The 23,381-nt window shown below is 35.5% G+C and overlaps 1 protein-coding gene across 5 annotated transcripts; it reads left to right on the top strand.

The window, feature by feature from the left end:
* Positions 1-22,878, top strand: LOC105228807 (MAP kinase-activated protein kinase 2). 5 transcript variants are annotated; one of them, XM_011208781.4, is made up of 7 exons: positions 1-148; positions 17,420-17,760; positions 17,843-17,907; positions 17,975-18,181; positions 19,586-20,013; positions 20,078-20,204; positions 20,824-22,878. In XM_011208781.4, exons 2-6 carry the CDS (start codon positions 17,453-17,455, stop codon positions 20,171-20,173), a joined length of 1,104 nt encoding a protein of 367 aa, XP_011207083.1. In that variant the 5' UTR covers positions 1-148; positions 17,420-17,452; the 3' UTR covers positions 20,174-20,204; positions 20,824-22,878. The 5 variants fall into 5 exon arrangements, with proteins under 5 accessions (XP_011207083.1, XP_019846806.1, XP_011207085.1 ...); XM_019991247.3 differs by having other exon boundaries at positions 39-260; XM_011208783.3 differs by having other exon boundaries at positions 40-260; positions 19,586-20,001.
* The last annotated feature ends 503 nt before the right edge of the window (positions 22,879-23,381 follow it).

The following is a 23,381-nucleotide window of genomic DNA, read 5'->3' as shown; positions in this document are numbered from 1 at the left end:
GTCACTTTGACACTAGCACTTGAATGCTGCCTCCAATTAGACAGTTTTGCTTTTATTGTTGGTGTGTGACAAGCCGTGCGAGTATCTGCATCTCGCCGATACTGTGGAAATTTTTTTAATATACTAAATCAAGCCAAAGCGCATCTCGGTAATTGTTTTTCTTTTGGTTTCAGCCATTTTGTACCTTTACAAAATTCAACCAATATTGTATATAGTGAAATAAAGAAAAGTGAAACGTGTAAAGCATTTACAAAAACAAGGTATGTTAAATACTGCATCAGCGCAAATAAAAACGATTGTGAGTTTAAAATTGTAAAACTTGTGAAATAATGAAAAATCGGTGGACGCATGTACGGTGAGATAGTCGAAACGCTGGAAGGGAAGGTCGGTCGGTGCGTTTTAAAAGGCAGACAAGCATTACGGGTACGTGTATGATTCATTGAACGTATTCGAAAACGGTTAGCTAAGTTGGCCGCTTGCCTGTCTGCCTGCCTGCTGCCCTTGTTTTTAGGTCTATCGGTCGACGGTGTAATAATACCTAATTGGTTAGTTGGTTGATTTACAATGTCTAGCAGAATAGACAACAATTTGCTGGCTATATACACCACAAAAACCTATTCAAGGTTTTGTTTTTAATATATTATTTACATATGTATGTACTAAATATGTATACTTGTATGTGTTAGTAAGTGATAGCATTAAGCATATAATTTTTAGTGCAAGACTTTTTTTTAGAGATGAACTGTACTAACCAAACATACTATCCACTTTCAAATCCAGCTAATTGTATTAAGAATGTAGAATTTAATTTCTTTTAATAATGGAAAAAAAAGAGTTGAAATAAGATCACCATAAGCGCTTAGCACATAGTATTCAATAAGAAAAACAAACAAAATGCTCTCGTTGAAATTTCATCGGCAGCTGGTATTGCTGTTGTGGTTATATGGTGATTACCACATAGTCAATATGTAGGTGTGTGCCCCTCAGATACAAAAGTTGAATATTCATATACATATGTATATGTGTGTGCATGCTTGTTATCTATGTTCGTAACTGTGTACATGTGCATTAATGCTAGCGCACACGTTCGGGCGGAACTGCGTACTTTGCAGCGACGGCGACGACGACGACGCCTTTGGTTAGGTAATTAATGAAGAGCGACGCGACTGCGACGCAGCAGTGGTCAAGTGTCTCACGGTGCAGGCATGCGGTGAGACACTGGTGTACCTCATAAAATAATAAACTATGTAGATTTATGTGTATATTTACATACATATGTACATATATAATATGTAAAATTCCAGACAGAAACCACTAAAATGCACAATGTTTTGTTTTAACAAGAATGAGCACCAACGCCACATTAGAAGTAGATTAGCTAGGACTAAGTTATCTGCCGGCGCACGCTGGATAACTCATCATCGCTATATTAAATCTACTGTTCAGATTGAGTTATGGACGCCTCACTTGTTGTTCGTGCTCAAAGGCAGGCAGATGAAAGCAAACGTGAATTTGACAGCGTAAAATAATTTATGTGGAATGTAAACAAAAGCATTTATATCGCAAAGTTTTCATAACAAAAAAGTAAATGCGTGCAAAGCACTGTGTGGGCTTTTAAGTGTAAAATTTGCGCCAAACTTATTTATAAACATTTACAAATGTGGGCGTGTGTGCGTTTGTACACGCAAATGTTATCAGTGTTATTTTCTCTAAATTTCAAAATCTGGTTTTTTTAATTTAATTATTTGAATAATATAAACAAATATTTAGTTAAACAGCAACGCTCATGCAGATAAATATTGTTTTAGAAATAAATACAGTTATTAAGCAAATGCGAAATTTTTTTAGCACCTCATAGACTTCATACTAATTGCGATCTAGTTAGAACCAAACAAATGAAAAGAATAAATGATTTTCCCGTTACGTAAATTTTTAACTTCCGCTGAGTTTACAATTAAAATTATAAATCCACAGTGAAGAAAACAATTGAGCCAAAGTGTTAGTCACGTTATTAAATATGTGTTTTTCATATTAATGTGCACTCATGATATTGCATTAATTTTCATTGCAAATAAATTTGTAATCGCAATATTTACGCAGCTCGACTTAAAGTAAACTTAACGCCGAAAGTTCTCAACTTTATGTAAATATATTATTATACACGTGTTGGAGTAAAAACAAATTTTAAATTTAAATTAATTATAGTTAATTAATGTAAATTGCTGTAAATTATTGAAAGTGTCATATAAATGACATTCAGATGTACTAATTGGAATCAGCTGCTGCTCATTTCGTTGGAGAAATTTTGTTTGCCTGAACCGGGTCTATTAAATAGTCCCTAATTTTTTGAGATATCGATCTGAAATTTTCTACAACTCGTTTTCTCCCGAAACAGCTTCTTATTTCTCGGAACCGCCTATATTGGACCTTTATTGCTTATTGCTGCCATACAAACTGATCGCTCCAAAACAAGCACTTCTATGGAAAACTTTTTTTTTCAACGAGATATGTTCATGAAATTTGGCATGCATTATTTTCCAAGGCAATGGTATAATCTCCCGACAATTGTTCAGATCGAATCATTAGAGCATATAGCTGCCATTCATTAATCGATTTGATCGATTAAAATCAAGTATTATATGAAATGTGGTATTATAGCTTCGTTGGTGCCGAAGTTGACCACAGTTCTGACTAAATTTTAAAATATTTTGTAAATGAACCAAATTTTTACGTATACTAGCGATCCTTAGATTTATTTTTCCATAGTCTCATATGGGAGGTTCGAAAAACAACGATGTAATTAGCTCAAAAAATTTTCGCTTTATCATCAATTTTCTTGCTGAACTTTAATTAAATAAAACTTGTTTTTGACAATAAAATTACTCACGTGCAGGATATTTAAATACATATTTACATACATACATACATATAGACAAAATCTGAACACATAGTTCGCCTAGCGCTGATGTAGAAGATTTTCAAACTATTTTTTGCAAAGTCATTTGATTACGAGTAAACAGGAAATTTCAACTTTTTTCATTTGTATTATATTTGTTAAAAAAATTATTTGTTTTTGCCAAATTAGCTGAAAAGAAGCGTTTATTTACATACGAAGAATATAGGAGTACATATACACACGTGTATGTCTGTGTGTAAGATTATCTAAAATTCATATTTTTTTATTAAGAAAAAAGATTAGAGTCTGTGGAGCATGTGTGTAGCAAAGCAGCAGTAGGCTTTTTAAAAGATAGGGTTAGTGAACTGATAAATTTTTTACCGGTTAGAACTACCTAATTTAACGGTTATAACTGCATTATGAAAATTTCAACAGTAGTAAATTTAAACCTGTTCGTTTAAATAGTCAAGAGTGATCGGTCTAATGCGATTCAGGTCTATAGTTTTGGAATGACCTGTTGCTCTAGATACAATTTTGTCTTTCTACATAAGATTTCATCGTTTGTGGAAGAACAAATTATGCAGAATAGACATATGTATTAAAGATATCGGATATATGTACATATATTATATATAACTGCATGCCATTGACAATCGGTCGCGCCAAATATTTTCTTCACTGTTTTATATACTCTCAATAACTGTCTTTACATCTGTTGTTCGCAATTTTGAACTTAGTGTAGAACTTTATAATAAAACTGTTGATTGTTTCCATGTTCTGACGTACTTAATTAAATAGCCTGATTGTTTGTAAACTTTCTGCCATTCGAGTACACTTCGTTACACACAAAAGCACACGCGTGCATTTAAATAAGTTTCAATTAATCTTCAAAGTGTTAGCAAATCATTACATTTCCGCATATTTACAACATTTATTTGCTCTGCATCATTTACTAATACAAATATGGTCCGTTTTTTTGTAATTAACTGAACTAATAAATACGCAAATTATATACTAAATGCTGACGCTCTTCTAATGAAATCGAGAGATGAGTAATTTTATCAGCATTGAATGTTTTTCTCAGCGCAGTGTGTGTAAATATATGTACATATGTATGTAAGTAAATTATCTCTACTTTTTAGAAACGATTTATTTGTTGAAAATTTCAAGTGTTCGGAATATTTATTGGATATTAATTATTATAAAGGGTGATTTTTTAAGAGCTTGATAACTTTTTTTTAAAAAAAATGCATAAGTTTGCAAAATCTCATCGGTTCTTTATTTGAAACGTTAGATTGGTTCATGACATATACTTTTTGAAGATAATTTCATTTAAATGTTGACCGCGGCTGCGTCTTAGGTGGTCCATTCGGAAAGTCCAATTTTGGGCAACTTTTTCGAGCATTTCGGCCGGAATAGCCCGAATTTCTTCGGAAATGTTGTCTTCCAAAGCTGGAATAGTTGCTGGCTTATTTCTGTAGACTTTAGACTTGACGTAGCCCCACAAAAAATAGTCTAAAGGCGTTAAATCGCATGATCTTGGTGGCCAACTTACGGGTCCATTTCTTGAGATGAATTGTTGTCCGAAGTTTTCCCTCCGCGAGCTGTGTGGCATGTAGCGCCATCTTGTTGAAACCACATGTCAATCAAGTTCAGTTCTTCCATTTTTGGCAACAAAAAGTTTGTTAGCATCGAACGATAGCGATCGCCATTCACCGTAACGTTGCGTCCAACAGCATCTTTGAAAAAATACGGTCCAATGATTCCACCAGCGTACAAACCACACTAAACAGTGCATTTTTCGGGATGCATGGGCAGTTCTTGAACGGCTTCTGGTTGCTCTTCACCCCAAATGCGGCAATTTTGCTTATTTACGTAGCCATTCAACCAGAAATGAGCCTCATCGCTGAACAAAACACGCGCGCGAAACACATTTCGAACCGAACACTGATTTTGGTAATAAAATTCAATGATTTGCAAGCGTTGCTCGTTAGTAAGTCTATTCATGATGAAATGTCAAAGCATACTGAGCATCTTTCTCTTTGACACCATGTCTGAAAATTTCAAGTGTTCGGAATATTTATTGGATATTAATTATTATACTTTATCGCATCAAAGTTTGCCATATGTTTAGATTTATTAATATTGCTTCAAAAATGGTGTGTATCTCCACTTTTTAATCCTCTTACAAATATATTAGCTGTTCTCGATTCCTCAAGCTTTGGAGAGTAACGAATCGAACAAATTATAACGGATGTTCGAACAAATCGGTAGCAACTGCTTCTTTATTTAATGCAGAAATTAGGTCCAAGGATCTTTAGATGGTTGTACACCATGATTGTGCGACAGATAGTCACATATGGGGCGGTGGCCCGGCCCTCAAAATCTTCACAGACTTCGGTAGGGCTCGATCTATCGAAGTTATGCTTGAGCTCACACCATTACAACTAGTGATCGGTCAGGTAACAAGCACACACTGCTACAAATGACCAGCGAATGAAAGAGTTAAGTGGTACAAGACCTTTGGCTCTTATCCCAAGGGACAGAAATACACAAAGAGTTAACTTCACCATAAAGTTCAAGGTTACCATTGGAAGCGCAGCTGAATGGAATGATTCCTCTTTCGAGCTACTGCTTAGGGATAGTACGATCAAGTGGTACACTGACGGCTCGAAAACGTCGAAGGAAATCGGTGCAGGGCTCGCAAAACTCCCCTTACCGAGCATTTTCAGCCCATAAGTCGGTGCATAATAAACCTCCAACGTAACTATCGAACATATAATCATAGTTAGCAATAGTCAAGCGGCACTTCACTGAGGTGGGTCCTCATACCATAAAGGAGCTGCTCCACAAGGAAGAAGGAGTAGGCAGAGAGAGGTATTGGTAAGATCTACATGGCATGCGGCAAGCCAAGTTGCTGATGGGGAATATAAACTCAGCAGGTTTAAATATGCAGTAAACTTCCTTAGGGATAAACTCAGACTACTGATGGGATTTTACACCGGCCACTGCAAACTGAAGAAGCTGTATAGTTGTATAAGTTGTACAAGACAACATGGGCCTAGCTTCTTGCGTGAATTGCCGGTTTTGCGACAGGGAGCTTGAAACACCAGAACACCTGCTATTTGACTGCACAACAGTATGCAGGCGCAGGTCAAAAGCCCTTGAATCCATGTTTCCGAATAGGGATCACATCGTTTCGCTAGCACCCAGTAAAATATTGGACTTCATCAATATGCTGGGGCTAGGTGAGTCTTTGAGATTGAGGAGAGGATACAATACATAGACCTAAGGTCGCTGCGCGTTCTTCATTCATCAATCAATCAATCTATCAATCAGGTCCGTTATAATGCCATAGATCCGATTAATGTAGGAATGGACCCTCACACTTTCCAGGCAGCGGTAACAAAAGAAATTTAACACCTTTTTAAAAAGTTCCAACTTCATTTTTCCGGTTCATAAATGATCGGCGTGACAAGTTGACTAGATTTAGCCATAAACATTTATCTTTGTATACGGAAATCATCCCACAGTTTTAGAGATACATATGAATCTAAAATTTTGCACCTGTTATTTTATCACCAAGAAGCTGCTCATTTGTCGGAACGGTCGAGATCGAACCACTATAGCACATAGCAGCCATACAAACTGAACAATGGGAATTTAGTCCCTGGAAAAGTTTTTCATTTGACTAAATATTTTCACGAAATTCGACATCGGTTATTATCTAAGACAAAATTTCAATATTCGAAGAAATCGTTCAGATCGAATCACTACAGCATATATGTATGTAACTCCCATAAAATCAGAACAATCAAAACCAAGTTCTCGTGAGGAACCTTTTTGTATTTGTGAAAGACATTAGTAGCTTCGGTGAAAACGAAGTTAACGTTTTTTATTGTTTTTATCAACATCACACGATTTTGTTAAAAAAAAATCAAAATTATAGAAAAAATTTCCAAAATCACAATTTCATTTAAATTATTTTGCAAACTAAAGCAAAAGTGGAATAATCGAACAATTTGTTGACTTTGCTATAAAAATTGTGTGTGTATGTACCAGAGAGCTGCATTGGGTATGTTCGAACCTGTTCGATCACCCTCATTAAAAATCGAGCACGAGCGAGCACCACACTCGGCAGCAATGGGTTCGATCGAGTGGCACACCCGGCAGCTGCTTTCCGAGTGTTCGAGTCTGTTTGATCATACTCTCTTCAAAACGATCACAAGCGAGTGTCCACACTCGACACCCGCAGCTAACCCGAGATGTGTTCAACTATTGCCACGGATACTCGGACAGAACACGGGTGTAGAAGAAATGTATCAAATTTTTCTGAGCAAAAATATGAGAAATTATTAATGTTGTATACACTTTAACAGTCAATATTATTGAAATACAGCATTTAAACTATATGTATGCATGTATCAAAGGAATGACGCATTTTAAAATTAAAAATATATTTGCATAACCATAACATAAGACCAGACAAGCTGTAACTGCCATTCGCAATTTTGCAACCAATAAAATCTTCTTTTTTCGGCCATTATTTTCAATAAATATCATGTAATACGTATCATATAACATTCTTAACACTCACAAAGCAAATTAATCAACTGTACTGACGATTACACATAAACAAAAAATGCTTTGCACACTCGAGCCTAAACTCGGACACTCGAATATATTGATCCGCAAAACACCCGAACCCAAACAAACACGTATGAACGACACTCGAGTGTTGTGATCAACACGTTCGTCTGCGCACAGTCGCTAACAAGCAATCCTTCTGCTCGTTCAAAGAAAGCAATACAAGCCGGTTTCGGGTAAGTGTTCGAGTGTGCACGGAAATTGTGTATCCGTTGCAGATCTCTGGTATGTACATATGTACGTATGTATGTATATCCATATGAATGCATATTATTAATTTGTACTTTTATGTACTGTGCGCGACGCGTGCTTTTGGCACTCACATTTTCATTGAATTATAAACAAATCGACAAGTCGCATTCACGGCATTGTTGTTGGCACTTGAAATGCTAAATTGATAAGCGTTTTATAAATGTTTGCGTGATTACAAAGTGCTACCCACACATATGTACATACATAATTTAAGTACATACTATATTATAAATAGGCGTTTAGTAAATCGTGAGCAAACTCGCACCTGCCAACGAATGGAGTAAGCAAAGAAGTTGGAAAATACTTAACAAAAATTATAACTTCGACATCAGTTGGTCGGTTAGTCGTTTGGTGCATGAAAACCTTTTAGTATTGGCAAATAGTACTAAAAATAAAAATTCTCGCATATTATGCCAAATTAACAACAACAAATAATGAGCCATCAGCGCAAAAAGTGTAGAAGCGTACCATACATTTTTAGACGGTACCATTTGCGACAACAGCAACAACAATAAAAGAACTTGCGCTCGCATATCTGAGTACAAAGAAAAGTGTACAAAGCAAACATATTTATATTTATATGTGTGTTTGTACATATGTATGTATGTTTGGTTGTATTATTTTAATAGCTAGCATGCCCAATAGAATACGAATGGGCGCGTTAAATTGAAAAGCAAATTTTGAGTTTACTTGTGGGCGCCCCGGCTTGTGCCCGCTCTACCAAATTCCTTTGATTTTTTGAATCTATTCGGTAATACATTTTTTATAGACATTTAAAATTATTATATACAATGTGAGAATGATATATTCGTGGGAAGACACCTACATTTTACGCCATCATGGAAAAAATTTATGAAAAAAGGGCTAGCGGTAGTTTGTCGCAAGTCTACATACCTTTGATTCTGCCTTCCTACGTTGTCAGCTGTAAAATTGTTAAAATATTCAATTTTTCATAGAGCTGCCTTAGTGTGCGTTTGGAGCTCTACAAGCTTATCTAATTTACTTTCTGACATATTTGTATAGTACTGAGACTCTCACTAGAGTGCTCCCATGAGTTTATCAGCGGTAAATATGAATATCTCGTACCATCAATCTTAGGAGTTTCCTATATTGCCTGCTCTTACGCCCTTACTCATTCGATGAATCATGCAGAGTTGAAGAATTCAATTTTGAATAGAGCGGCCTTAGTTGACCTCACATATCAGTTGGTTTTATAACAGTAGGTCAGCAGTTTTGTGAGTGTCGAAGCTGGCAACGATATCTATCTGATGAAGAGTTCGGTACTTTTTTTTGGATGTTTAATGATAGTTGAGTCCACATATTCGGACCAGTCCTAGATATTCATGCTTCCAAGTATTGCCAACTCCGCAACATGACCCAACATTTTTGTAAACTGACGCTCCGTCAGTGGCGTAGCTAGAGGTGGGGAAGAACCTCGCCGCGCACCGTTCGGGCTAAAACGATTTTTAAGACAAGGCGACTCCCTATCGTGGAACTTCTTCAATCTGCTGCTGGAGAAAATAATTCGAGCTGCAGATCTTAATCTAGAAGGTAGAATTTTCTATCAATTTCCTCAAAAACCGTATTGCGAGAATTTTGGAAATTTGCGTGCTTTCTCCTAGATTTGATATACTAATATCGAAGGCTCATGAAACTTGTAGGTGGGTAGATAAACGAGGGCAGCGACTTGGCTTCCACGCCCGAAGTTGACAGCTACGCACTGCGTTGAGCCGTAAATAATTTTGTCTATTTTGGAACCAGCGTCAACACCAATAACAACGTCAGCCTCGAAAAACGCACGATATCTCTTGCCAAGAGGTGTTACTTCGAACTGATTAGGCAATTGAAAAGCAAAGTCCTCTCTCGACGAACAAAGACCTAACTCTATAAATCACTCATTTTTCCTGTCCTACCATATAGTGCAGAGGCGTGGACGATGACAACATCTGATTTTAATAGATAACTAGGTAGTGCTAAGTCCAATTGCAGCAGTTTGCTTGCTACATATCTTAGAAATACGAATAGAGACTTTTGTTTTTAACCTTAGTACATTCATACGACGATATTGACATAGTTCAGCGAATTCTAAAATCGTCTTAGCGTTCTTATTTCGAGAATGTAAATATTCAATACGAGATGAAGACACGTCAGTCCTTCTGTCTGTATATATTTTGTGAGATATTGGCCTGAAATTTCACAGACGTCCTTCTCTCCTAATAAGATTTTTATTAGTCAGAACCCCCGATATCGGGTCACCATAGCATATACATATGTAGCTGTCTTACAAAGTGACCGATCAAAATAAAGTTATTGTAAGAAAAACTATGGTTCAACATAGTTCTACAATCTCCGAACATATTGCTCAGATCGGGCCACTGTAACATGTAAAACTAACTGACCCATCAAAATGAAGATAATTTTTATAGATTTTCATAACCTGAACAGGGATATTAAGTTTGCCACGAAATTTATAACACCCAGAACGAAACGTTCGAGACCCTATAAAATATATGTATAAGTAATCAGCATGATGAGTTGAGTCGATTTAGCCATGTTCGTCTGTACTATGTCTGTATAAAGTTTTTGAGATATAATCTGAAAGTTTCCACCTATCTTTTTCTCCACAACAAACTCTTTGCTACTCGGAACCGTTGGTATCGTACCATGAGATATCAGATGACGAGATTTCTTCATGAAATGGATTATTTTCTAAGGCAATAATGCAATGTAAACTCGGCTATAAGCGTGTAAGTGGTGTCCATGCCAATAAAGAAGAAGAAGAACGAAATCTCTGAAGAAATTGTTCCAATCGTATCCCTGTAGCATACAGCTGCCATATAAATTGAACGAACAGAATCAAGTTTTTGTAAGGAACCTTATACAAAAGGTGAAGAGTATTTAGCTTCGGTGCAACCGAAGTTAATGTTTTTTCTTCTTATGCTCTAAAAATGTACCTGTGAATTATGAAGGGTACTATAAGTTAGGTGTCGCCGATGTTAACGATTATTCTTGTTCTTCATTTTACGATGCTGTCACACACATCCCAAAATTCTAATGTCAAACACCAAAATTATGAGTTCAATGTAAACCAAAGCTGCCAAATTTTGTTGATTTTGCATGACCGCTTGTCAGGTATCAAATAGTCTTTTAAATAACGCATGGATCAACGGCTTATGCCGCGACAACGACCTTTCAATCCGTGTCTACCTTTATCATAAGTTGCACGAATGAACAAAACTGACGTCGCTTCCGCATGCTGTCTGACAGATGACAAACGTTGAATACCTCACCAAATATAGACACGTGTGTCTTAAAAAAAAATATTTACCACCATGTAATGCCAAGAATCGACCACAATGCGGGGTTATTGGCGTCCATGCGCACAGAAATTGGCTAAAGCATTACATTATCACGTATGGGTGGCGTTATCAGCTGTCACGACATGACAGAATCAACCAAACTCGGCGACATACACATCACATAATTATATAAAATATAATAAGCAAATATGGTTATACATATGTATGTATGTGTGCGCACATGTGACCGCTATTGTGTGCGCTTTTTGTTAGCATTTCTCCACTTGTTGCGGTTGAGTTCTAAATTTCTGTGCTGTTGTTTATTTTGCGACAAACGATAACAACACACACACACACAGACACTGGTCTTAAACGGTACGTTGACAAAACAGGTTAGGAAAAACAAGTTGTCGCATTTCACGTTTGTCTGTATATTTTCTTGTCATGTTTATCAGTCGACGTTTAGTGTGTGTGTGTGTGTGTTTAGAAGTGACATTAGCTAGCTAACGAGCCCACCGGCACTCTCGCGCAGTTAATTAAAATTTTAAATGATTACATACATATACATACATATATACATACATACGTACTGTAGTATATACATATACAATGTATGTAAATATTTGAATATTTAAACTTAAATACATATGCAGTTGTCTATATAGAGTATGTAAATAGCGTCCGATCAAATTTAAACCGGACTGTTAAAAATAATTACATTTTCTCGTATTTCAACACAAATCTCTATTGTCGTCTGCATATTCGTCTATATCTCAGCCAAAGCTATTATTATTTATCTAATTTTCCATGCACTTGGTATAAGCCTATGCTGGGATAGCCTTCAGTAGCTTCGACGAATTTTGATTTTTTCGGTTACGACTAATTTTGGAGCGCCATTCGCCAGAGTGTTGCACAATTTCGACGTCTTATTCATAAATCCACTTCTCGTCACCAGTAATGATGCGCTTGCTGACTGTAGCTACCTTTTCCACCTAGTCTACTAGTCCTAGTTTTTGGCAAAAGATTCAAGATTTAAATGAATTCATCACCTTTACTGAATGCTTTGTGCTACTCCATTTCTTGTGCGCGTGATAAAGTAGACTCCCAAAATCCCTCTGAAACATGTCCGTCGCCGTGTTTTCTTTGGAAAAAAATTTCAAGCAAATTCGTTGTTTAACTTTCTTTTCAATTGACATAGGAAAATCAAACTTCACATAACAATGTGAAAATGTTGTACCAATATTGTATCGATTTGGTTTGGTCTAACCAGGCCGGGTCAAATTTGATTATATGGTATATTCAAGCTGAAATAATTATTGTCTTTATGTATCCATATCTGACTCAGGAGCCTATTTTGAGGATGATTCGATTTGCGCACGCACTTTTCATAGACCGGTCCGGGTCAAATTTGATCAGATGGCATAATAGTAAATTAGTTTGTACATATGTATATACATATGTAAGTGTCTATATCTGGTTCAGAATATTTGTTGAAAGTGATTGGATTTGCGCGTGCAGTTTTCATTGACCAGTCCGGATCAAATTTGATCAGATGGTAAATAAGTATATTCAAGCTCAAATAGTCGTTGTCTTTATATGAGTTTGTTTGTATGTATGTAAAAATGCATATCTCTCTGGAACCGATTTTGAGGGCTATAATAAAAATTTGTATTAAAATACGTGATTATTTTTAATAATCCGAGTCAATTTTGAACTCGTATTATTATGTTCGAACTCAAATAGTTGTAGTCAGTATATACATATGTATATATACATATATGTATGTACATGTATATGTAAATACATTTTCGCATATATTATGCATATTTGCAAATCTATATTTAAACGCTTCTCATGAAAATATATGCTAAATTTAATTAACCGCAAATGCCACAAGAATGACGTCACGCATTGTAAAATATTTGCACAAAAATGCAAATATATCAAACTCAACTTCCATTTGACGCAGCCACTGAACCGCATTTCGTGTTATTTTTCACTTTTCGCTTTCGCATTGCTGAAATTTACAAATTTGCCTTGGCACAACAACACAAGAGTCGACTTTTAAGGCCTTATATGACTAGGTAAAAATCGAGTTTACTTTTTTAGAACTTTTTCTGGCGCTTTGTGCTTAATTGTCAATGTGATCTTTTTGCGCAGGCGTCTAGAATTTGCATTGCGCATTAGTAGGCGCTGCGTTTGGAAAGTTCAACAATGCTGTTGCAATCGGAATGAGTTGCAATAGCGCCGTCGATATAAGCGAAGTGGACACACATAGACACATACATAAGTATTTTTTATGCATACATATCTACATATGTGTTTTTATATACATAGATGTATACATACATATGTGCATACATGTACCTTTGCTTCCCCATCCGCTTTTCAATGCAGCGCTCATGCCATACGCTGGCGCATTCAACGCGGCTGCTTGTTTGAAATTATTCCGATCGTTAAGGCTTGAGAAAAAGTTTCCACCGTTTTATTGCAAAAATAAGTGTTGCACAATTTCTTTCGAATAATTGTGCGAAACAATTGCAGGCATTCAATGAGACAATTGAAATCGCATAATTTGCTTATAGAACTGTACTTTGTGCATGCATGATAAATACAGTTATACATAAATAGGTACATGTATGTCCAAAGGTACAAATGAAGTCAATTGAATTTATGGATTAAAAGTCGGATGCATAGCAAAAAGCCGACGAGCCGCATAAATAACTGGTCCAATACCAACTAGTTCGCAACTAGTGATTTTATTGCTACTTATACTCAAAAATACATATAAAAAGGTTAAGGGTTGTCCTGTCGCGCTTCGATGATGATGGTAATGATTAGCTATATGATTATCTATTCCTTTGCGCACTCTCAGGGGAACCAAATTAAATTCAAGTTTCCTTCAACTCCAATTTTTTTATTCAAGAATATGTGGTAACTATATAAAACTATCAAAAAAGATTTAACATTTAAAGTCACTTCAATATAACCTCAAAATTTGTTTGTTAAGTATGTTAAGATGATTTGGTCAGATTATTGCTCAAAAGATCTCCTATGTTTTAGGGCAAAAAATAGTAAGACTTTTGTTCATAACTTTAAAATTGTTAATTTATTCTTCAAAATCTATGTCGAAATCCCCCTTGGCCCCAATATACTAGTGCCAACGTTTATCCCAATCCTCGAAACGGTTGTTAAAGTCAATTTCCGTAATAGCCTTCAATGCGCGTAGCAAATCATGTTCAATGCCTTCAATTGACTCAAAACGGTTTCCCCGAAACGTTCGTTTGAGTTTGCTGACTAACCAGAAGTCACCCGAAGATAAATAAGGTGAATACGGTGGTTTCAGCACCATGTTGGTTAATCATTTGGCAAAAAACTCACAAGAAATCGATGCAGTATACGACGGTGCGTTACCATGGTGCAAAAACCAAGAGTTGTCGGCCCATAATTTCGGTCTCTTTTTACGAATAGCTTCACGCAAAGAACGCAAAATACTCAAATAGTGTTGCTTGTTGATATTTTGCCCGGTCGGAAGGAATTTGAACTTCACCGCATCTCGATAATCGAAGAAAACCGTCAACATAGCCTTTGTTTAGACTTTCTTTGATATAATTTTTTTGGGTTCAGCTCATCTTTGCCACGATATTGGGCCGTTTGATTGTGTTTCCGGGTCGTAAGCATGGATCCAGGACTCATCGCCAGTAATAGTGCGTTTCATGACATCCTAGTAGTCGGAAAGCATTGTTTCACGGACGTTAACTCGAGGCTGTTTTTCGAAAAAAATTTGCGATTTTGGAACCAATCGTACTTTCACTTTTCTTAGTCCCAAATTATCTTTCAAATGGTTTTCACTGATCTTTCTCATATGCCAAAGATATCAATAAGATGTCTGACTGTTAATCGTCGATTCTGAAGTACCAGTTCCTTTATTTTATTGACATGTTGATTATCATCAGTTGATGTTGGTAGTCGTCCTGGACATGGTGCAACTCTCTTTGAATAAATGCTCGGTACAAACAATTATCACTGAGGCCATTTGCAACATCCTAAATGTTTTGGGCAGTGATTCCGCACTCAAAATTTAATGGAACTTCTTTGTTGAATAATTCCGCTTATCGTAAAAATAGTCGAATGCACTTTATGTACTTCAGACAAACGTATTCTAAACACTAATGATTATTTTGATGTGAAATTTGGCACAGATGTCACTAAGAGTTATATCGACCTAGAAAAAATACCAACCTAGAAACATAAATATGTTTTTGCGCGAAATTTTAATTTAAGAAAAAAATCTTACTATTTTTTGCCCACAGGAGTATAGTCGGTCCTTAGAAAAAACATCAATTTTGGTCAATGCACCGTTAAATTGTATGCCGAGCAACCGTTCCAGGCAAACTTAACCTATCTTTTCGGTCATTAATTTGAAATATATCGCAGCTTGTTTTGAAAGTCATTAAACAAAGTTCAAAGACTGATGCATTGCATTGCAAGCTCCACCATGTTCGTACGATTATGCATACTATATATGTATATATGTATATATACGTATGTTTGTATGTATATCCATGCGGCTGCATGTGAAATGAATTCATTTGTTAAGTCTCTTAATTACGTATGAATTAATTGTATTTATGTGTGTAGATACATATGTGCATATATTAATTTATTTATATTGAATGCATGATGTTTCCGCGGAAAACTGAATTGCTGGAAAATTAATATCAAAATGGATTTACCGAAAATTTCCATTTTAAAACGTGTCTATATCTGAATCACTTTAAATTGCAATGTTAAAGCACGTGTAAATTAATTGTGGTTATTAGTGGACAGGTCTTGTGGTCTTCTTCTGACGTACAACTGTATTCTTTGAATAAAAGTGACCTGGTTGGTAAATGCATATATGTCATGTAGGTTAATCGCCTTTTTATTTAGAAAAATATATTATTATTCATGTTTTAATCAAATAAGAAAACAAGAGCTAGATAGATAGATTCTCATTCCGGCTCAAATCATCTACTGAATCTTAAGCTCAAAAAGTCAAAAGACTAAACTCATATAGGGTCGATTCAATTTAATTTATATATTCGTATGTATTATTTTTCGATGAATTTTTCACCCATAAGTTATCCATGAGTAATTTAACCTTCAAATTTCGCCTATCTTGAAACCAGTGTAAACACCATCAACAATGTCAGCCTGGGAATCCAACACAGTATAACTCTTGCCAACAGGTGCTACTTCGGACTGAGTAGGCAATTGAGAAGTAAAGTCCTCTCTCGACGAACAAAAACCAAACTCTATAAGTCACTCATAATTCAAGTCCTGCTATATGGTGGAGAGGCTTGGACGATGACAACAACTGATGAGTCGAGGTTGCGAGTTTTCGAGAAAAAAGTTCTGCGTAAGATGATTCCTTTCCAATCCCACCAAACACTCAGCATAACCTTTCGAGGCGTGAATCCTGGCTTAGCAACAATTTGTTGAGCTTCACCACGCTTAGACCATGATCTTTTTCGCACATTATTGTCGTATTTGATTCACTTTTCGTCTTCTGTTACCACATGTTAATGTGGTCCATTAAATTTTTCACAGACAGTTCATGTGATACCCAAACATCGAGCTTCTTTTTGTAGCCAACCTTTTTTAAATGGTTCAAAGCCGTTTGATGATAAATGTTAAGTTCCTTATCGGTGTCATGGCTGTTTATGTCAATCCTGTCAATCTTTTTCATAATTTCATCGACTTTTTCAACGAAAAGTCCACCAGACTGTATACGACTGCAACGACATCTATTGACAAAATACGAAAAGACTTTTTCGACTAGCCCATATTAGTACATGCGCAGTTTAAATGAACAAATACGGATTTGTTATCTGTTCCATCTCACGCGGAATCGTGTTCTTCCATAGTCCTACAAAAAAATCAGATCTGTCATATCCTAATATAACTGGTGACTATATTTTCGTTTGAGTAGGTTGAAAGCCATTACTCATCAACGCCTCCACAAACTAACTAAACCAACTACAAATGAGTTATAGGATATAAATCATACAATAATCAGCAATTTATCATTAAATATTGATTGGAATAAAGTGTAAACGATGAAAAGAATGCGATAAATATTGATAAGCATATAAACGACGATAAAATCGGACACTTCCAAGTGTTATCTGCACTTGAACCACCCACGAAACGATGAGTGTTTCCGATGAGAACGTCAACATAAAAAAGTGAGCGTCACTTACCGCCGATTACTCAAACATTTCGAACACATTAAATTTGTATTAGTGTCACATTATGTCTAATCATCGCCCATTAATTTCAGTTCGCCACAATTTTGCAGTGACTCAAAGCAGACATGTTCAAAATTAATACGAAAGCGGATACTAACGCCGCACAGAGGCAAGCGAAGACGACACCGCTCGTCGACGACTACGAGATCTCGAACAAAGTGCTGGGCCTAGGGATCAACGGCAAGGTGGTGCAGTGCGCCAATCGCAAAACCAAACAAAAGTATGCACTCAAAGTGCTGCTGGACAATCCGAAGGCTAGGCGCGAGGTGGACTTGCATTGGCGTGCGAGCGGTTGTCGGCATATTGTCAACATAATCGACGTCTACGAGAACACATATGGCGGCAATAAATGTCTGCTCGTCGTGATGGAGTGGTGAGTTGTTGTTTTTATTAAATATTTGCAAAACATATTTTGAAAATATTTACTTGATTTTGCAATTTTTTGCTTATTCCAGCATGGAGGGTGGTGAACTGTTTCAGCGCATACAAGACAACGCCGATGGCAACTTTTCGGAGCGTGGTAAGTGCTGCAGTTGACATTATCTTATCACAGTTTAATTGCATTGTCTTTTATTCTCTTTGCTCAGAGGCCGCACAGATCATGCATGAAATCTGCATTGCCGTACATTACCTGCACAGTCGAGATATTGCGCATCGTGACTTAAAGCCAGAGAATCTGCTATATACCAGCAATGATAAGGATGCCATATTGAAATTAACAGATTTCGGTTTCGCAAAGGAGACGTTTATAAAGGACACATTACAGACCCCCTGCTATACGCCGTACTATGTTGGTGAGTCTCATATAGTGTATAAATACATAGGATTACAAAATTCTTTTAAAAAAAATGAGTGGTCGGGTATGTTTGTTAATAGCTGGATCGAATTTTGAATTTTAAAGGCTTATTCCAACGTTCTTTTTTTCGAAATTTTTGTCAATTTTTGACGTATCTGTAGAGCGAATCAGCGCTAGCCATTAAACGAGGCAGAAGAATGGGAAATTAGGGATTAGTGTTATAAGAATCGTTTGAATCTAGAGTCGTGCAAAATCCAACATTACTAGAAGCTCAAAATAAACCGTGTCTTCAAAACTGGCTAAGGAATGTCAATCATAGTTATCAAAGGCACTGAAGAACTTTGTTAAAAGACTAGTATGGATGGCAGGGCACAGCGAAATCCCAGGTAACTGCAAAGCTTACGGGCGGACAAGGAAAGCCACCCTAGCACCGTTATCAGTAGAATGGAAATTTGCTATGATCAAAAATTATCAGTTTGCTTCCTGCTGCGGCTACTACTGCTTGGCTAGGCCTCGAGATTCTTTTGGATCAAGGTCGAACGAAAGAGATCCAGTGAGGCCTTTGCCCTCAGAACGACTAGTCACTAAAAGCATTAGCTCAGCTCGGCTCAACTTTGAGCGATAATTGCCTTATTTGTCCATGACCACGCTCTGAGGATAAGAATCTTACTGACAATCAGCTACACAAGCTATAAGGATGAAGACGGGGTGGAAAGATCTTAAAAGACGTCATAGCTGAAACTTCCAAAAACCTCACTGAGATAGAGTAATTAGTATATGTACACTCGTATTAGCCTCAAGACGCTTTGCCAACTTATAAGATCGGATGCAAAAGTGTTATTTTTATGGATTCACAAAGGACTACTTATGGTAGTCCAAGTGAGATCCCCATCGAAGCTAACTTTACTTCTAAGCCGTAACAACTTCTGAACGGAAAATACTTTTATTTTCAGAAAAAAAACCTTTATGATCGGCATCAGAAGATATTAGAGAGAATGGAATATAATACTAAAAAGAATCCTTGGGTATTTTGTACGACCGATTTGAGGTTGCTATTTTTCTCACAAATGAATTTTAGTATACTCTAAACTTTTCCTATAAATTTTTGTTCTCTACACTAAAAAGAGAAGCGACTCCAGTGATTCCAATAGTCCTCTTTGTAATTAAAGTAGTTTCGAATTAAAGAGGTTAAACCAAGATGGAAAATACCCCTTACGCCCTTCGGATTTTTTTTAACTTATTTGCTGATAATTTCCGGCAGCTCAGATATCTCAAAACCCGCTCTCAGCGGAACTGAGGATTCCACTAACTATTCTATTGGCTTATTTTAGGAATTCAGTATTAATCTAGTATTCGTTTTCATCTGATAATAAATATTTAAATCATGCCTCCCCACTTGCAGCTCCCGAGGTGCTTGGCCCCGAGAAATACGACAAGAGCTGTGACATTTGGTCGCTGGGTGTCATCATGTACATACTGCTCTGCGGTTTTCCACCATTCTACAGCAACAACGGTCTGGCCATTTCACCCGGCATGAAGAAGCGTATACGCACAGGTCAATATGACTTTCCCAACCCGGAATGGGCCAACGTTAGTCAAGCAGCCAAGGACTTAATCAAAGGCATGCTCAATGTTGACCCCACCAAACGTTTGACAATCGAGCAAGTGATCAGAAATAAATGGATTGCACAATATACACAAGTGCCACAGACGCCGCTCTGCACGGGGCGCATGCTCAAGGAGGGTGAGGAGACATGGCCGGAGGTGCAGGAGGAAATGACGCGTTCATTGGCTACAATGCGCGTCGACTACGATCAGGTGAGCGAAAAAGTAAATTCAAATTATATGCGAACAAGTAATTCAATGAATTTACTATATTTTCGTATTTCTTTAGATGCACGTGAAAGCGCTGGACAAATCCAATAATGCATTGCTGACGAAGCGGCGAAAAAAGTTAGAGGAAGAATTGGCGGCACAGAAGAAAAAGTAAATAGTTTTCAGCGCGATAAAAAAATGAAAAGGTAAAATTATACTTCATTCGTTCTTGTTTTAACTCAAGAATTTTTGTCGTTGTACCATCTTATCAAATTTGACTCGGACTGGTCCATATAAACTTTGCGCACCCAGTGCATTTGTGCTTGTGTTCACACAAAAGCCTATTTTATAGGTGATAATAAAGATTAGTATTGAAAAATGTAAAAATGCATTTTTTTTGTCAGTCCGGGTCAAATTTGATCACATTTTAAATCTAGATTTTAATGCAATTTTTTGTCAGTCCGGCTCAAATTTGATCCGATTTCTAATCTAGATTTGAATACAATATTTTTTTACCAATCCGGGTCAAATTTGATCAGATTTTAAGTCTAGACTTTAAGGTAATTTAGCTTTGACAAATGCAATATTTTTGTTTAAAAATTAAAAAAATAAGTTTTAGCACCAAAAGCTCTAATGCTTTAAGAGCTTAGTAGTAGCTTAATGTGTATTATTTTTTGTATTATTATTTTTTTTTTTGTCTGAAAGTATGATTCAATGTCTGAAAATCTCTTGATGTGGATTTTCTTATTAAATTATTATTTATAATATTAAAAATTATGTTTTTCAAAATTTGTAATCAACATTTTGTCTTTCTTTTTTCCCCAGTGAGTTGCCGCAGATTTATCAATAATCAAACATACATATATGTATACATATATACATATATGTTGAATTAAAATGTGAACGGAAAGTATAATTGTAAGTGCAAGGATTGATGCAGCAAAGTAAATTACATACTTATATATGTACATACATACACACTTAGTGGAGCAGGCGAAGGCATAAATACGTACATAGATGGTAAATGGACTCGAGGTGCATGCGGAGCTCGTTTGTATCTCTCGAAGATTTCGATTGATTTTTTTTTTTTTAATTGATAAATGCAGCAATTTTGCTGGTGTTTTTGTGTTATTTTTACATGAATACAATAACTAGTATTTACCAATAAGTGCATAAATAAGCATGTATGTATATAGCATACATACATACATACATATATGTATAACACGTAAGTGCTCTTTTTCCTTTACTGTGTAAAAGCTTAGTTTTGTAGATTAGAATATGCGCGTTGATTGCTTATAGCAAACGCTAATTAATTGATTACTTCACTTAAAATATAAATACTTGAATACATACTTATGTATGTACTTACGTAGCATTAAAATACGCTAAATGTAAAACGGTTGCGTGAGGTAAAAGTGATTTTTGTGGCAAAAAATACATTTATAAAAATAATATTTGTGTATGTAATTAAAAATAAAATAAAAACATATTGACAAATCAGTTTGTATTGTTGGAAAAATAATTATGAAGCATTTTGTCAAAAGTTTTTAATGTCTAAAAATGTTTGCTTTGCATTTGTTTTTAAAATTTTTAAATAAAAATCTGCTTACTCAAGAAGATTTTGTGTGGACAGCAAATAAACTGCTTTATTGCAACGAAAAACTAAAAAAATTGCCAAGACAAATAATAAAAAATTTACTACAAACACACATGCATACATACATATATTACATACAAGTAGTTAGGCCTCTTCTATAGCTATATATACTATATATGACATTCATACTATATGCACAATAGGTTTCGCGTTTACTTTGGGGTGCCCGATATCTTCCAAGTTGATTTCTTGGTCTGGAAGTCTCAGTTTTTTCCCTAAAAAACAGAATCCAATGTAAACAAACGCTTTATTTTTAATTTAAATCATATGTACCATACCTACATACATACATTCATATATTATGTATAACATGGGACTCTTTGATACATATTTTGTGCTCGGCAATTAAATGCATTGATTTGAAACAGTGATAATCTAATACAAATTTTTCCGCTCTATAAAAAATATCTGCATGATTTTTCATAAAAACTTTGCTTTGAAAGTTATACGCAGTTAAAGTTACTCATCAAATCGCCTTAGCATCCATACAAGTATACATACTGTGTTGCTCATACGGCATGGTGTACTATATGAATACAGTAGCTTTGGCGCACAACTTTAACTGCGTATAACTTTTAAAGCAATGTTTTGATGAACAAAAATGGTACAGCTTTTATGTAGAGCGGAAATTTTTGTATTAGAATATCCACTTTTTAAAGTTTTAGGTTTATTTACTGTGGAGTTAAGACATTTATTGCAAAAGATCAAATCAAAGTATCCCTAAAAAATGCAAAAGAAAAAAATTTAAATTTCAAAATGGAAGAAATTAAAATGATTCAGGCTTAAATTGAAAATAATGCGCTTGTTTACTTTGGATGCTTATTTTAAGCACAAAAACCGAAATTTCTCAAGGCGTTTGCAAAAAAAAAATGATGATATGTACTATATAGCCCAAAAAAGCTGGTTTTGTAATTACTTCGCGGTTGTACAACCATACATACATATGTTGCCTGTATACACACCTTGACACAAACATAAAAATATGTAAATGTTTGTACCTACATAAGTAACTAAATGAAATTGTATTGTTAACTGAAAATTGTGTTAATTCATTGAAAATTTATGCAATTATTAACTTATTATGAAAATAAAACAAAAATACTAAAATTGTTGAGATAAAACATTTAAAGCCAATATTTATAGTTATTGGTTAAATATATTATTAGTGTATGCAGATGTATTAAAAAAACATTAATAAAGTATTGACTTAATTTTTGTAATTACTTTGTTTGAAACAAACAATTTTTACTAGCTAGCAATCTTCGTTGGTTTGTGAAAGTTTTGTTTCAATAAAATCGTACTAATTATTCGAAAATACGCGAAATGTCAAAAGTAAGTATAATGCCCTTCAGAGTTGCATTTCTTATAACATAAAAGGGTATAAAAACACCTTTGCCTTGATTTGGATCGGTCAGTTTGTATGGCTGAGGTATATAATAGTGATCCGATCTGAACAATATATTCAGAGATTTTAGAGTTGTCTTGGACAATAATTTATGCCAAATATTGTGAAGATATCTTGTCAAATAAAAATTTTTCCCATACAAAAACTTGATGTTATCGTCAGTTTTATAGCAGATATACGCCATAGCGGTCCTATGAAGACGATTTAGGGGGAAAAGGGCGTGTGGAAAATATCAGATTGATATCTCTAAAACTGAAAACTCAAAAGGTTTTTTTCTACTTTTTTCAACACAACTCGTATTGTTTTTATTAGCCTCAA

This window comes from Bactrocera dorsalis, chromosome 4 (assembly GCF_023373825.1).
Source record: "Bactrocera dorsalis isolate Fly_Bdor chromosome 4, ASM2337382v1, whole genome shotgun sequence".
NCBI classification, from domain to species: Eukaryota; Metazoa; Arthropoda; class Insecta; order Diptera; family Tephritidae; genus Bactrocera; species Bactrocera dorsalis.
This window is presented reverse-complemented; position numbering and strand designations above follow the sequence as displayed.